Below are 12950 nucleotides of genomic sequence, written 5' to 3'. Positions count from 1 at the left end.
TAGGTCTCTGCATTTACTAGAAAAACATACCACCTTTGGTAAGCATTTATATTTTGTTTCAAGTATTTTGTACCTATGAAAGGATCCTCCTTTATCATTACTCTGTTGTCATCTAGGAGATGTGGGTGTTGTTAGAAGTACATACAATTTGGTTTTTGGCTTGTTTTTTCCCCTCAGGATGAGCTGAAGCTGGCAGTGAAGCAGGGGGCCACCTTACTGACATGCATCCGGGAGCCAGTCACCCGAAGTGCCAACTGCAAACTCAGCCCAGATGAACTGGAAAATGTGGCCACTGTGGAAAGGTCAGTGGAGCTCAATTACCTTGTGCAACTTGCTGATTTATTCCTAGGAGATGCCAATGTAATTTAAATAATTTAAATATGCAGATTATAAATTACCACTGGTTCACATACTCAGGATTTATGGACAGGTAAGTCCAAGAAGGAAATAGCTTAGAGGAAATGACTTGATTAGACTGCCAAGGCGAGTTCAAACAAGTCCTGGATTTCTTGGTAATCGTTGGTCAGACCACAAACTACCTGGCTGAAGATTTCAGGTGGGACTTATTTCTCCATAACATGTATATCCTCCAAACTTCTGTGCCTGGCTAGAAAGTAGTACCTGAGTCTCTGTGAGATGAGTGGGTGATGTGCTTGTGAGTGTCTGTGGAAACACTGGGGGAAGAGCAGATGAAGATGATACCTGAAACATTCTGTGTGTCAGAGATCCAGAGATACCCAGAGAGAGAACCCCCTTTTCCTTCCTACAATGCTAGTTATTACCATAAAGCTTTTAGTCACCATGTAGAACTTTCTGCTGTGCCATGTGATGCAGAGCAAAGAGAAATGCCGTGCTAGGGTTTCAGTGTGTCTGCATTAACTGGGAACAAAGGTGCTAAAAGTAAAGCTGAGCTAATATTTTTCACTGAATACTTTAAAATCCTTTGAACAGTCATCCCAAAGGAATTTGTGAATTCATCTTGAATTCAATGACTAGCTTTGATTAAAAAGTTTTCAAGGGACAGACTGAACACAGAAACTTACTTTTGAAACAAATAGGAGGGAGCTATTGGCATTTGCCCCAATAACTTGATGATTTCATGCATGAAACTTGATGATTTCAGCATGCACTGATCCCTTATCTGCCCAAAGAATGCCCATCTATTGAAATACAAGATATTCAGAGAACACTTCCTTTTCACTTTTTCTACTTGTTTAAAACTGTTCTACTTTGTAATTAACGGATCACTGAGAAACTGTGAGGATGACTTACTAGCCTAGTGTCAGATATTTTACTGAAGATATGACACCTTGAGATTAATGTCTTTGCAAATAAATGTTTCATCATTTACACAAAGTAAAACAATGTCCATGGGAGTCATTATGAGCTCCTAATCTATTGTTTTTAATGGACTGGGAAAAATTATTTAGCCCTTGCATATTTCTGAAGGGTGAAGAAAATTAACAAGTTGTAGAGTTCTGGTTTAATTATTCCATAAAATAATAATTGCATCATATTCAATCTGCATAATTTGGGGATGGATTGTCTTTGAGGCATTGGGTGGAAGCTAGGGAGTGACAGCTGCCCTTGGCTGCCAGCACATGGAACAACCCTGAGTCCCTCTTGCACATCAGGAGGCAGGACTGTAACTGCCACAGTAGATCCATGTAGTTGTCACTCATCTGTCACATTCCTGCCTGTCCTACTGCAAATTTAATTCCCTTTTGCTTATGAGAGAGTTGATACGGAGCCCTCTTATATAATTTTAGGGCTCCCCACCATTTCCCTGCTCTGCTTTCTGCCATCACTTACTGTAACTTAAAAGAAATTATATATAGGAAATAAGTACATTCTATTCATTATAATTTCTTAACAGGTTGTTGGCTCAGTTGGATGAAACAGAAAAGGCTTTTGATCAATTTTGGAGCAAGCATCATCTGAAACTAGAACAGTGCCTGCAGCTTCGACACTTTGAACATGATTTCAGAGAGGTATTTCTTTGTTCATGCTGTCTAGCCTTCCCTGGTAAATAAGGTCAAATTCTTCCCATACTTAGAGTATACCAGCAGTCCAAAAAGGAGGTTAGGAGAGAAAATCATTATGCAATAGGAAATAAATATTCAAAAATTAAAGTCTTGACAGCTTTCAGATGTCTTGCAACACTTGAGTAAGGCACAGTGAGGAAAGTGCCAGACTGTGAGGGCAAAATGTGGAACACCAATAAGTAAATTTACCTTGATAAATAATTTTGCATTCAGGTGTGAAGTTATCTAACATAAATTCTTCTGTGATGGTAAGTCAGCAATTCCACCAGAGTCAAAGGAATACAGTTCAGAAAGCCCAACTGTTAGTCTAGAGACTGGAGTAATACAGTAATACTGAAGTAATACTGAGTAATACTGAAGTAATATAAACTCTGGAGTTACAGGTTGCCAAAACTTTGTGGGCCTAATTAGTGAGAAGCAGGGAAACTCTTTGAAGAATAGTTGGTTGTTGATTTATTCCTTGGATTTTCCACTTTGGAACAAACTGAAAGACTAAACTTGAGACGCAGACTTTTCTCAGAGATGTAGGAGAATGTTTGTTGTAATTTTTATCAGTATCTTGTGATGGGAGTTTGGGTGGGTTTATTTTGTTTTGGTTTATGTTTTTGTTGTTGCTGTTTTTTAGGTAAAATTGACATTGGATAATCTCATGGAAACACAAGCAGGTTTTACTGACATTGGAGACAGTGTGACTCGAGTTGAGAACCTCCTCAAGGAACAGAAACATCTGGAAGAGAAAGGACAGGTTTGCTCTCAATTTAGTATTCTAGCTGCTTTAGACATGGTATTCTAGACACTTTCCACTGTCCTTTTTTTTTTGTGTGTCCAGATTTACTCTCTTCTCATGAGTCATTACTTTAAATTGCAAACCACACATCCTAATTTCCAGAAGCCAGGGTTGCTCAGACCCAGTACTTCCATTTAATTGCTTGGAAAACTAGGGGAAAAAGTAGGGAAAAACTTGTATAATGAATGTCCCCAGTATGTGAGAAAGCAGAAGTAGGCTCCATAATCTCAGTGGGCAACCTGTTCCAGGGTTTGGTCACCCTCACAACAAAAGTGTGCTTCCTGGTGTTCAGATGGAACCTCACAAGTTTCAATGTACTCATTGACATGGAAGTTGACCTTCAATGTAAATATAAAGTAAGACATATCAGCTATATTAATATTCCAAACCTTTATCCCCAGGCTACAGCAGAGGTTACAGAGAAGGATTGTCCTTATTATGCATGTAATTCTAACTTTGGATTTTTCTCATTAATTTCACAGGAACCTTTGGAGAAGGCCCAGTCTCTGGCTCTCCATGGAGAACAGCTCATCCAAAACAACCATTATGCAGTTGACTCCATTAGACCAAAGTGTGTTGAACTCAGGCGAATTTGTGATGACTTTACCAATGAGACCAAGAAAAAGTATGATATTTTGGGAAAGTCTCTTGAGCTGCATAAGCAGTTAGATAAGGTGAGTGAACCTTCTCAGATAACAGCTCTGGCAAGGTTCTGTTAAAAATGAAAGATTTTATTAGCTCAGGTAATTATGATGAAGATAAAAAGTTGTTTGTTTTTTCTCCTTTTTATTCAGTAAATGTTAGTATAAATATTGGAGCTTTTGCATCAGTTCAGCAAGTTCAGTTCTGCACATGCTGATAGGGTAACTTGTGGGCAGGATCTATGGGCAGGCACACTATGAGTGACATTGATCCCCTTTTAATGACATGTTAGGGCAATTCTGTTTTTCATAGAGTAGAAGCAACAGCTGACAACTTGGACTGTCAGTGATGATAAGTCCTTCTTCCCCCACTTTTCCTTGAAGGCATGCCAATGGTGTGAAGCTGGAATCTACCTCTTAGCTTCCCAAGCTGTGGACAAGTGCCAGTCACAAGAGGGAGCTGAAACTGCACTCGTTGAAATTGAGAAGTTCTTGGTAACAGCTAAGGAACACGAGCTCTCCAACCCAAAGGAGTTCTACAATCAGTTTGACATGATCCTCACCCCTGAAATAAAGGTAAAACCCCTCAGATGTGCATGTGCTCACTTGGAAGTTAAACATTTCCTATTGCTTTGTCCATGAAAGTGTACTGGGCTATATATTTGAGTCTGCTAAAATATGCCTCTTTCCCTCCTCTAAAAGGGCACAGAGGTCAGTATTTGTGTCAGTAAGTTTTACTCATAAGAGCAGTCATGCAACACTTAGATAATTTTCTTCAGAGCAGTGCTAGAAACAGTTTGAGTCACCATGTCTTGGTCAGAGAGACTGTGATCTGGGCAGAATGTGTGGGCTGCAGTAAACTGCAGCACTGTGTGATGCCCAGCTCTAGTCTGAGTCTGATAATACAAGTCCTTTCTTCACTCACTCAGTCCAGCACTGACAACCATTTGTTGTTTGCCTTTTCTTTGTCAAGGCCAATGCCCAAAGAATTGTACAAAAACTCGAAGATGTGCAAGAAATGTTTGACAAGAGGCAAGTCAGTCTGAAGAAGCTGGCAGCCAAACAGACCCGGCCAGTACAACCTGTTGCTCCACATCCTGAATCTTCCCCAAAGCGAGCATCACCAAAGATTACCAGACCAGCAGCAGTAGGTAGGCCATGAGCAGCTGCTTTCAGACTCACACCAATGTTTTGTCCACATGGTCATGTTTGATTTTTGTTATCAGAATGAACACTTGAATTTGATGTGCAGTGTCAGCCTCGTAGGAACAGGTAGTAAAAATGAATATGAAATATCTCTCACTGCAAACATACAAACTAGGGTGAATCTAAAAAACCCACCAGGTTTCTCTTCCTAGGTCTAATCTGCAGAGTGCATTTCCATACTGTGTCTCAGTGTGTCTTGTATTGTTAATTCTCAAATACCCACACCAGGGTAGACAATGCAAGCCTGCAATGCAAGCATGTGAACCTCTTCTATATTGCAGATAATGTAATGTGAATATTTGGCTTTCAAGTGTCATAATTCCTCAAGTTTCAATCAGATACTTGCAAAATTAAGGGTCCATTAGTGAGTGACACTGACTCATTTGTGGAATTTTTTTCCCCTTCTACATAGACCTTAGTTCATTTTCTACCTTTCACTTTCTACTTTGTCCTCTGCTATCATAGAAGCTGAGCATTGCTTCTGTTTGGAAATTACTGAAAGTTCCTGATTTGAGGTTAGCACGTGCATTTAGCCAAGATAGCTGCTTCCTGCAAAAGGAACAAGAGTGAAGCTAATTAGAAACAGTGTATCCTGGAGACCAGCTACCCTGTGCTTGGTAGCAGGAAGAGGTTGTCCCTTTGTAACCTTTAGGGCTGTTCAAAAGGGGAACCTTTAGTAAAGAGCCTTTAAAAACCCCTCTAATTTGCCCGAAGAGCATTCAATGAACTGCTTTCTCAACTGGAATCTTCCTGATGAGATGGATGGCCAGTAGCCTGACCATTTTGCTTTCTAGGCATACCAGCAGAAAGTCACACATATGTCCCTGTTCTTCTCTGCTCCCCAGCATTCATCCATCCTTTCTTCCAAAGGAAAATCGTCTTTTCCCCATTCCCATGCTGATTTGACATCTGTACGTTTTTTCCCCCAAACCATGCTGGCTGTGTTTTGTATGTACAATTCCCAACTCAACTTTCAGCTTCTCCTTTAGTTTGAGGCAAGCTGAGAACACAGTGCCTGTGGAGAGGTCCTGCTCTGCCACACACCCATCCTCCAGCACAGTGCTCCCCTCTTGCACTGGGGTGGGCAGTCAGTTTTCTGGAGTTGTGATTTGCCTTGAAAACTGAAAAAATAGACTGCAAAACTGTAGTAGTTCTTCTTCCACTGCAAGAGTTAGAAAAATGCAGGGAACTCTGGAGATCACACAGCCCAGTCACTGCTCCAAGCAGCACTAATTACAGCATTGATCAGATTGCTCACTGCATGGCCACTAGTGCTGAAACAAAGGAAAAAAAAGTTGCAGAAAATGGGGTTATGGGGTCAGTAGGTCAGAACCAGTTAGTTCCTGTCAGTGGCAGCACAGTTTTAGGATGGCTTTTACCAATTCTGAAACTGCATCTTCAGGATGAAAGCTAATCTTACCATTCTGTTTATGCCTGCAGTCTCTTGAACTGTTTCTTGAACTTCTTTCTTGTCATTTTAGCATATTTGCAGATTTTTAGAATAAATTATTGATATAGACAGAACCTTATAGAACAGTCACTGGTTTATGACAGTGCTTTAAGTTTTGATTATTGTTCATACAGCCCATCCCACATACCATCAGCTCTTTCACAAAAAGTCATGAGATGGTCCCTAGCTCTGTCCCTTGAATTGCAGTTCATAGTTATACAACCCAATAGAGGATAACTGTGTGACAAGGCTTAGCCTTTAATGTCCTGTTGCAAAATAATAAGTAGCTGAAATTTATTTTAAAATGCTCCTCTGGTTGTGAGGAAGTGCAAAGTGCAACCCAGTTCTGTTCAGACATTGATAAGCAGACTCTGCCATTTCACTCAGATTCTAGGAGGTGACTGACCAAGAGTACCTCTGTGCAAAGAAACAGAAGTGCCTGAGTATCTACAGCTCATCCAGGGGCTCTCACTCAGTGACTTTAACAGCCATGAATAGTACATGTATATTCACATATTCTTTATGAATCACTTTGGTGTTATCCAGTTGTCTGTTACAGAGAATCATACTCTGAAATTCCTGAGTGCCCTTTCCCTCAGAATGCCAAAGCACTTGGCAAATACTGGTCAGTATTTTAACCTCTTTTTTCAGAAAGAAAACTGAAGCAGGATAAACTGAGGAATTCACCAAGGTGTTTCACAGTCTGGCTCTGAAACATGTCTGAGAATAGAAACAGGGACACTGAGTCCTATTACAAGCCTGAAAATGAGGCTTTGAAATTCTGCTCTTCTTGAAGCTACTGTCTTTTGGACTTTCCTCTGTGTCCTTTCTTCACATTCATGGCATCAATGCACAATCAGCATTTACTTATGAGGAGAATTTATTAAGCAACATCTTGGAAACTGAGAGACTTAGAATACCTTCTTGAAACAGGTTTTGTAACTAATTTGTCATATTTTACCCAGGACAGACCTGAATATTTCTAAAAGCTTGAAAAATAGAATATGACAATACCATGTTCCTAGATTGTGTAAATAGAAAGGCAAGCAAAGGCAATAAAATGTGGTAAACAGAAATAGAAGACCAGAAAGAAAGGCTTTTATCCCCAGGCAGCAGAGTAACAATACCATGGCAGCACTGGGGTGGTTGGTCTGTGAAAGGAAGTTACATTTGTTCCAGAATAGATTTTGTTTTGTTCTTCCTTGCTGACTCTCCATTTTCCTAACTGGGAGCAGTAGGGAAAATTCAGTCCAATTCAGGGTGCTAATGGAAAAATCTTCACAGATATGAAGGCTCAGACATTAAACACTCCATTATTGTAACTTTCAGACTCTCCATTTTACATGGACAAATGTGTGGGCAGAGATGGATTTTCTGCACACAGGCATAGCTGATACCATATCTGAGAGAAAGGGCAGGTTTCTGTTGGGGAAATGACTGTCACAGTTTCATGTGCATGTCCTTATTGTTTCTGGTGACTCTCAGCAATCTTTTAGCTCAGTGAAGATCCAGAATAGCAGCTCAGAATTGACTCTCCTTTGGTCAACACTTTTCTATGGGTCTGGAAACTCTGAAGAAAAATTTTACATTAATCCAAATTTTGCTTGATGCTTCTGGTTTCACAAGTGGACTTCCATATTTTGCAGGGACAGTCTTGTTCAAGCCTGAAGTACTAGTTCTGGAATTACTGTGACGCTGAAAAGTCTGTGGCAGCTGTATTTGGTGCATGTTTTAGCTGTGAGAACTTGATTAAATGTTATTCACAGATCAACCCTGAAAAGGCAGAAAACCCTGTTGACCTTTTTATAATAAGAGCCTTGAAAATATTTAAGTAGTATATATGATACCTTATTTTAAGGAGAACTCCATTTTCTCCCAGTGGAAGCTGCTTGAATTCTAATAGCTAAATTTGTCCCTATGTCTGCTGGGAGGAAAGACGTGGCACTTGATATTTTTGCTGTGATTCACTTTTGAGGGCATAATTTTTGATGATTTGACTACATATTTGTTCTCTGCATTTCTATGCAAAACACTTTAGCATGGAGAGATTGGAGTAGGTCCACAGGGTCAAACCACACAAAGAGATGAACTACAGAACTGTAAAGGATAATACAAACAATTAGAAATTACTGCAGTTAGCATTTATCTATTTTAATTTGCTTGTAATTCTCCTAAACTTTACTCTTTGAAAAGAAACTTTCCCGAAGGCTATTCCCTTCAACCTCACATGTTCCTGGAAAATTTCAGTAAAAGGTGATTTGGCATCTCCATGACCAAGGTTAGGAAAAATGTCTTGCTTTAGTTACCTTTCTGACAAGAGTTGGAACATGGCAGCACAAAGTGCTATAAAATATTCACCTAGAGAGTTCTTTGTGGGCAACATAAATGTGAAATACAGGAGCAGAGATGTCAAAATGTCTGTGAGCTTGTTAAACAAATAACATGTTTAACAGCACATTGCACATACAAAATCCATGACTCACCATACAAGCATCTTAGAGGGCCAACTTGGAACACAAGATTCATAGGGGGGAAAACACATCTGGAGCCTTCTCAGTTCTTTAAATAATAAAATTTAAGCTGATCCCATCTCAGTTAAATGTATACAACTGCTCATTGGATCCAGTCCAGCATTCCTCACAGTCACTAGTGCATAACACTCACTAACTAATAACATCTGGACAGAGGATAAAGGAAGAATTTCTTGCAAGAGTCTGGGGATGTGTGCAGGGGAAGTGAGGCTGTGGTGAGATTAGCTGACTCAGAAGAGATGGTGTGTGTGACTCATAAATGGTTTAAGAAACCACTGGTTTTCTGGTTCAGTATATTTCTATAAATGAAGTTGTAAAAAGGAAAAGATATTTTCAGTTTTGTGGCTGTGGGATTGCTATTACACTTGGGCCAGTCTGAGGAAACCAAGTAGTGTCTCCTTGTAGCAGAATATTCCACATCCAGAAATCTTGCTCTGTGCTTCTTATTTCAGCAGATTTTCAGGGGGCTTGACAGAAATTTTGCCAGAGAGAAGTCTAAATTATATTGCCTAAGAAGGGCAAAGTCTTTCTGCCCTAAGCCATTAAGTGACAAACCATAGCTGCTCTGGTGTTTCTTTAGCTGGCTAAACATTGTTTTGCCATCACCAGCATTCAAAATAGCAATTAAGCCACTAATTATCTTCAAACTCATGCTTCTGTTGTACAGCATGAGCAGCAAGCCCCAATAAAGCTTAGCACACTAGTTATTCCCATGCTTGTTCTTGCCAAAAGAATTCAATTCTGCTGGAGGTGATGAGTGAGAATGCACAAACCCATACAGAAAACAGATGGGAGAACATGATGGGAGAATCCCCCCCAAACCTGAATGTGAAGTGTGGTGTTTACTTGAGGAGGGCTTGGAATGTCTTACAGGTGCTGAGTATGATTTGTAACCCTTGGCTATGGCCTCTTGCTAGCTAATGAGTTGCACTTATTCTAGCAGGAGCTAACTTAGGGCCACTTACCCAGGTGAACTTATCCAGCTGTCTCTGAGCACCTGGGAGCTGCCCACAGTTCTGTCTGTCCCTCAGTCTGTCCCTCAGTGGGGGATGAAGCCTCCACTGTAAGAGATCAGCACCTGAGAGTGGTGCCTGTGTCCTGCCACAAAGGAGCAGGGGGCAGAAGGGGTGAAACCACAGCTTTTTCTCACAAGCTGCACAGCAAGTTTTCCTCACTGAATTTATTTCAGTCTTAGAGGAGTGGAGAGACAGCAAAGCAAGACAGAGCACGTGAGTCTCTGTCATTTTCTAGCAGCTTTAGGGACAGTACAGCCCACTTTGCCATTTGCTGTGGGCTAAATAACACAATGGTGATTCCATACTTGTCATACAACTTGTTCACAAAAAACCAGTAAGCAGTACTAAAGCCCCATTGGAAAAGTGTAGTGGTGCTTCAGATGAATGCAAGTGACAGACCCAAACTCTGCTTTACAATGCCCTTTGACAATATTTGCTTTAAAAGTAGCATCAAGCAATTAAAAATATTAATGAATTCAAAATGAAATTATCATTATGTATCATTCAGAGGAGTACTGTGAAACAATAGGATGAAAACAGCTCTGCAACCATGCAGACAGATCATTTCTAGTTCTCCTTTGTTCCTGTGCCTTCATTCTTTCAGTAAGCAATTCAACATTGTAATTTTTAGCTTCTTCAGCAAGACAATACTGTACTGACCTCAAAACAGCCAACTGTAATGAATTCTATGAGGGAGTTTCCCTTATATTTCCAGTTCCACAGTAATTATTGCAATAATAATTGGCAGGTATTTGGGCTGTTTCTTTCTGTACTGCTTCAGCAACTACTTAAATGCAGTGACATGTAGCAGTCTCTGACTATGGGCCAGTCAATAACTGAAAAATTCTCCAGAGCATAACCAAAGCAGCTTGTTTCCTGTTTTCAGTTCATTTCTGGGTCTAATTGGAAAGGGAAGTTTGCTGTGTCAATATGAATCAAATTCATCTCTGAAACAGACTCAGTGGAATTTGACTGCTTTCATATCTTGTCTCCTTTTCTGAAATATGTCACACTGAAGAATCCAAGACTCAAATTGTAAACTGACCTGAGAAATTTGCTGCTGGATCAAGGAGCACCTGCAGCTTAATTTCTTGTGAATGTGTCATCTTTCATTTAAACTGTGCTGTGCTCTTTCCTGCATCACCTGGAGCTGTCTGAGCTTGCAAGTTGTGATCCAGACATCAAAGTTGTAACTGATTTCCACTTTTTCTGCTGATTGCTTTCAGCAAGGGTTTTCATACCAATATCAACCATCCCTTCAAGCTACAAAATTTTCTGAATAATGAATAAGCCAAACAACTTGGTATTGCTGACTACGCTCTTCTAAGCAAAAGTCCTTATGTTTTCTGAAGTTATTTCTGTTGCTTCCCTTAATTTCCATGACATATCCATTGTGAATTAGATTGTAGAGCAATCCAAGGGACTGAACTCAGATTTAGAGAGGGCAACTAGACATTGGCAGCATATCTAGGGTATTCAAGTGTGGCTAAGATTATGAAACAATATCTTGGTGGCCAAGTCTCAGATCTATTTTTTAAATGCTGATTTTCAAGGTATGAATAGGATAAAGCTGGGAGAAGCTCCAGGAGATAAGAGTTTTTAGTGTAATAAATCTGATCACAGCCTGTTTTGTCATGATGGTGGTAGGTGAGACTTTATGGCTAAATAGAATCTCCACGCTGCATCAATACAGAAAAGGGTGAATTTGCTGATGCTTACAGACACTTTACTCAGAGATTAATGGGAAAACACATAAAAGGACCCATTTGAAAACTTACCAAATATTCAGGTTTTGCCAACAGCCGCAGTCACCCTCCCTGCAGATCAGAAAGGCATGAAGAAGTTTGACAATTGGGATCAATAGTTTCCATGTGCTGCATCTTGAATCTTTTTGTTTCCTTGGTTCCAAAATGTCACTACACCACTTTTTGAGTGAAATAAAATTACCTTTGAGAGAACAAATACTACTTCAGGGAGAGCTTGCTTGGGGATAGGAAAAAGATATTTGTTGAAAGTAGTGTTCAAAGTCAAAACAAGTCCCCTGCTGAAAGAGTGATGGGAGAGCCAGAAAGAGACATTTGCATTTCAGCTCAGTCCTGGGAACCACAAGAATTCTCTACCAGTTGATTATAGCTGCTGGTGACTGCCAGATTTCACTGTTCCATTGAGGAAACTTTCTAGTATGGAGTCATTGTGAGGAGGTAACAGGCATGAAATGGGCATTGCCAAGTCCTTATGTCATTCAGCATCGGATAAATCCAAGATTTAGGGAAGAGTTAGAGACAGGCTGCTTTAATTAATTCTCTTCCCAGCTCTGTGATAAGGCTGTTGAAAAGACAGGATAGAAGAAATGTCAGCTTCCATTATTATCATCTGTGAAACTGATATGTTGCCTTTTTAACTGAATATAATCTGAGTGCTTCTATGTGCTTCTTTTTGCCATTTTAAAAACGACTTTAAAAGACGAATGTAAAATGACAAGGGCATTTGAAACTTTGTTAAGGTGTTTCTTTTACAAAAGTGTTCAGACCTCTCCTACATCAAACCTTTGATACTAGGTCCTCCTCATTCAAAGAAGTGTTCATCTTTTTTACGGTATCCTTCAGCTTCTCCCAAAGAAGAAAAAGTTAATGACTATCAAAACTCTCAACACTTCAAAACATTAAACTTGGTGAAACTCTCTTAAACAAAATGTTGCCAGATGCATTTGAAAGCACCAGCTTTTATTCTTAGAAAAAGTGCTTCTTCAATTATAGTTTTTCCAGAATAAAAAAGGACTTAACCTCAATTTTGTTCTTTGTTGCCTGACTCAGATTTTTTCAGTATTTCACCTGGCTTTCATACATGTTTTCACCCATGACATGAATGGTGAAAACATAAATTCAGCAATGAAGAAGAGAAAGAGTGCTGTTGGCCTTGTGCTTGCATGTGCTGTGAATTCATTACCAATCTAGAACAAAGATAAATCTATAACAGATATTATTTTCTACTCAAGCCAAATGTATGATTTCCCCTCTCATAGTTCAGTCTAACCCTTTGCTTTGGACAGCAGGCTCAGCACAGGTGCTTTTGTTGTTAAGGATGTCCAGGAGCCTCAGACACCTCAGTGTCAGCTGGGCCTTTCAGAGCCTGCAAGGGCCTCAAACCTGACACAACAGGGCATATTCTGAAATAATATCTTCAGATTCTGTCCTTACACACCTGTCACTGTGCCTTGCTGAACTCCTGTGATTACTCTTTTGAGAGTTGCTCATGTAATGAAACCTTACAGGGA

The 12950-nt window shown here is 39.9% G+C and overlaps 1 protein-coding gene across 1 annotated transcript in view; it reads left to right on the top strand.

Annotated features, from left to right (window-relative positions):
* The window catches only part of MCF2L2 (MCF.2 cell line derived transforming sequence-like 2), a 151102-nt gene that overhangs the window by 58944 nt on the left and 79208 nt on the right, over nucleotides 1-12950 (top strand). The window contains exons 9-14 of the mRNA XM_059478959.1: nucleotides 178-302; nucleotides 1877-1991; nucleotides 2671-2790; nucleotides 3315-3506; nucleotides 3858-4049; nucleotides 4447-4624. Coding sequence (XP_059334942.1) covers nucleotides 178-302; nucleotides 1877-1991; nucleotides 2671-2790; nucleotides 3315-3506; nucleotides 3858-4049; nucleotides 4447-4624 — 922 coding nt within the window. The remainder of the gene's footprint in view (nucleotides 1-177; nucleotides 303-1876; nucleotides 1992-2670; nucleotides 2791-3314; nucleotides 3507-3857; nucleotides 4050-4446; nucleotides 4625-12950) is intronic.

This window comes from Ammospiza nelsoni, chromosome 10 (assembly GCF_027579445.1).
Source record: "Ammospiza nelsoni isolate bAmmNel1 chromosome 10, bAmmNel1.pri, whole genome shotgun sequence".
Classification (NCBI taxonomy): domain Eukaryota; kingdom Metazoa; phylum Chordata; class Aves; order Passeriformes; family Passerellidae; genus Ammospiza; species Ammospiza nelsoni.
The sequence above is the reverse complement of the archived record's forward strand: the minus strand, read 5'-3'. Positions and strand labels throughout refer to the sequence as shown.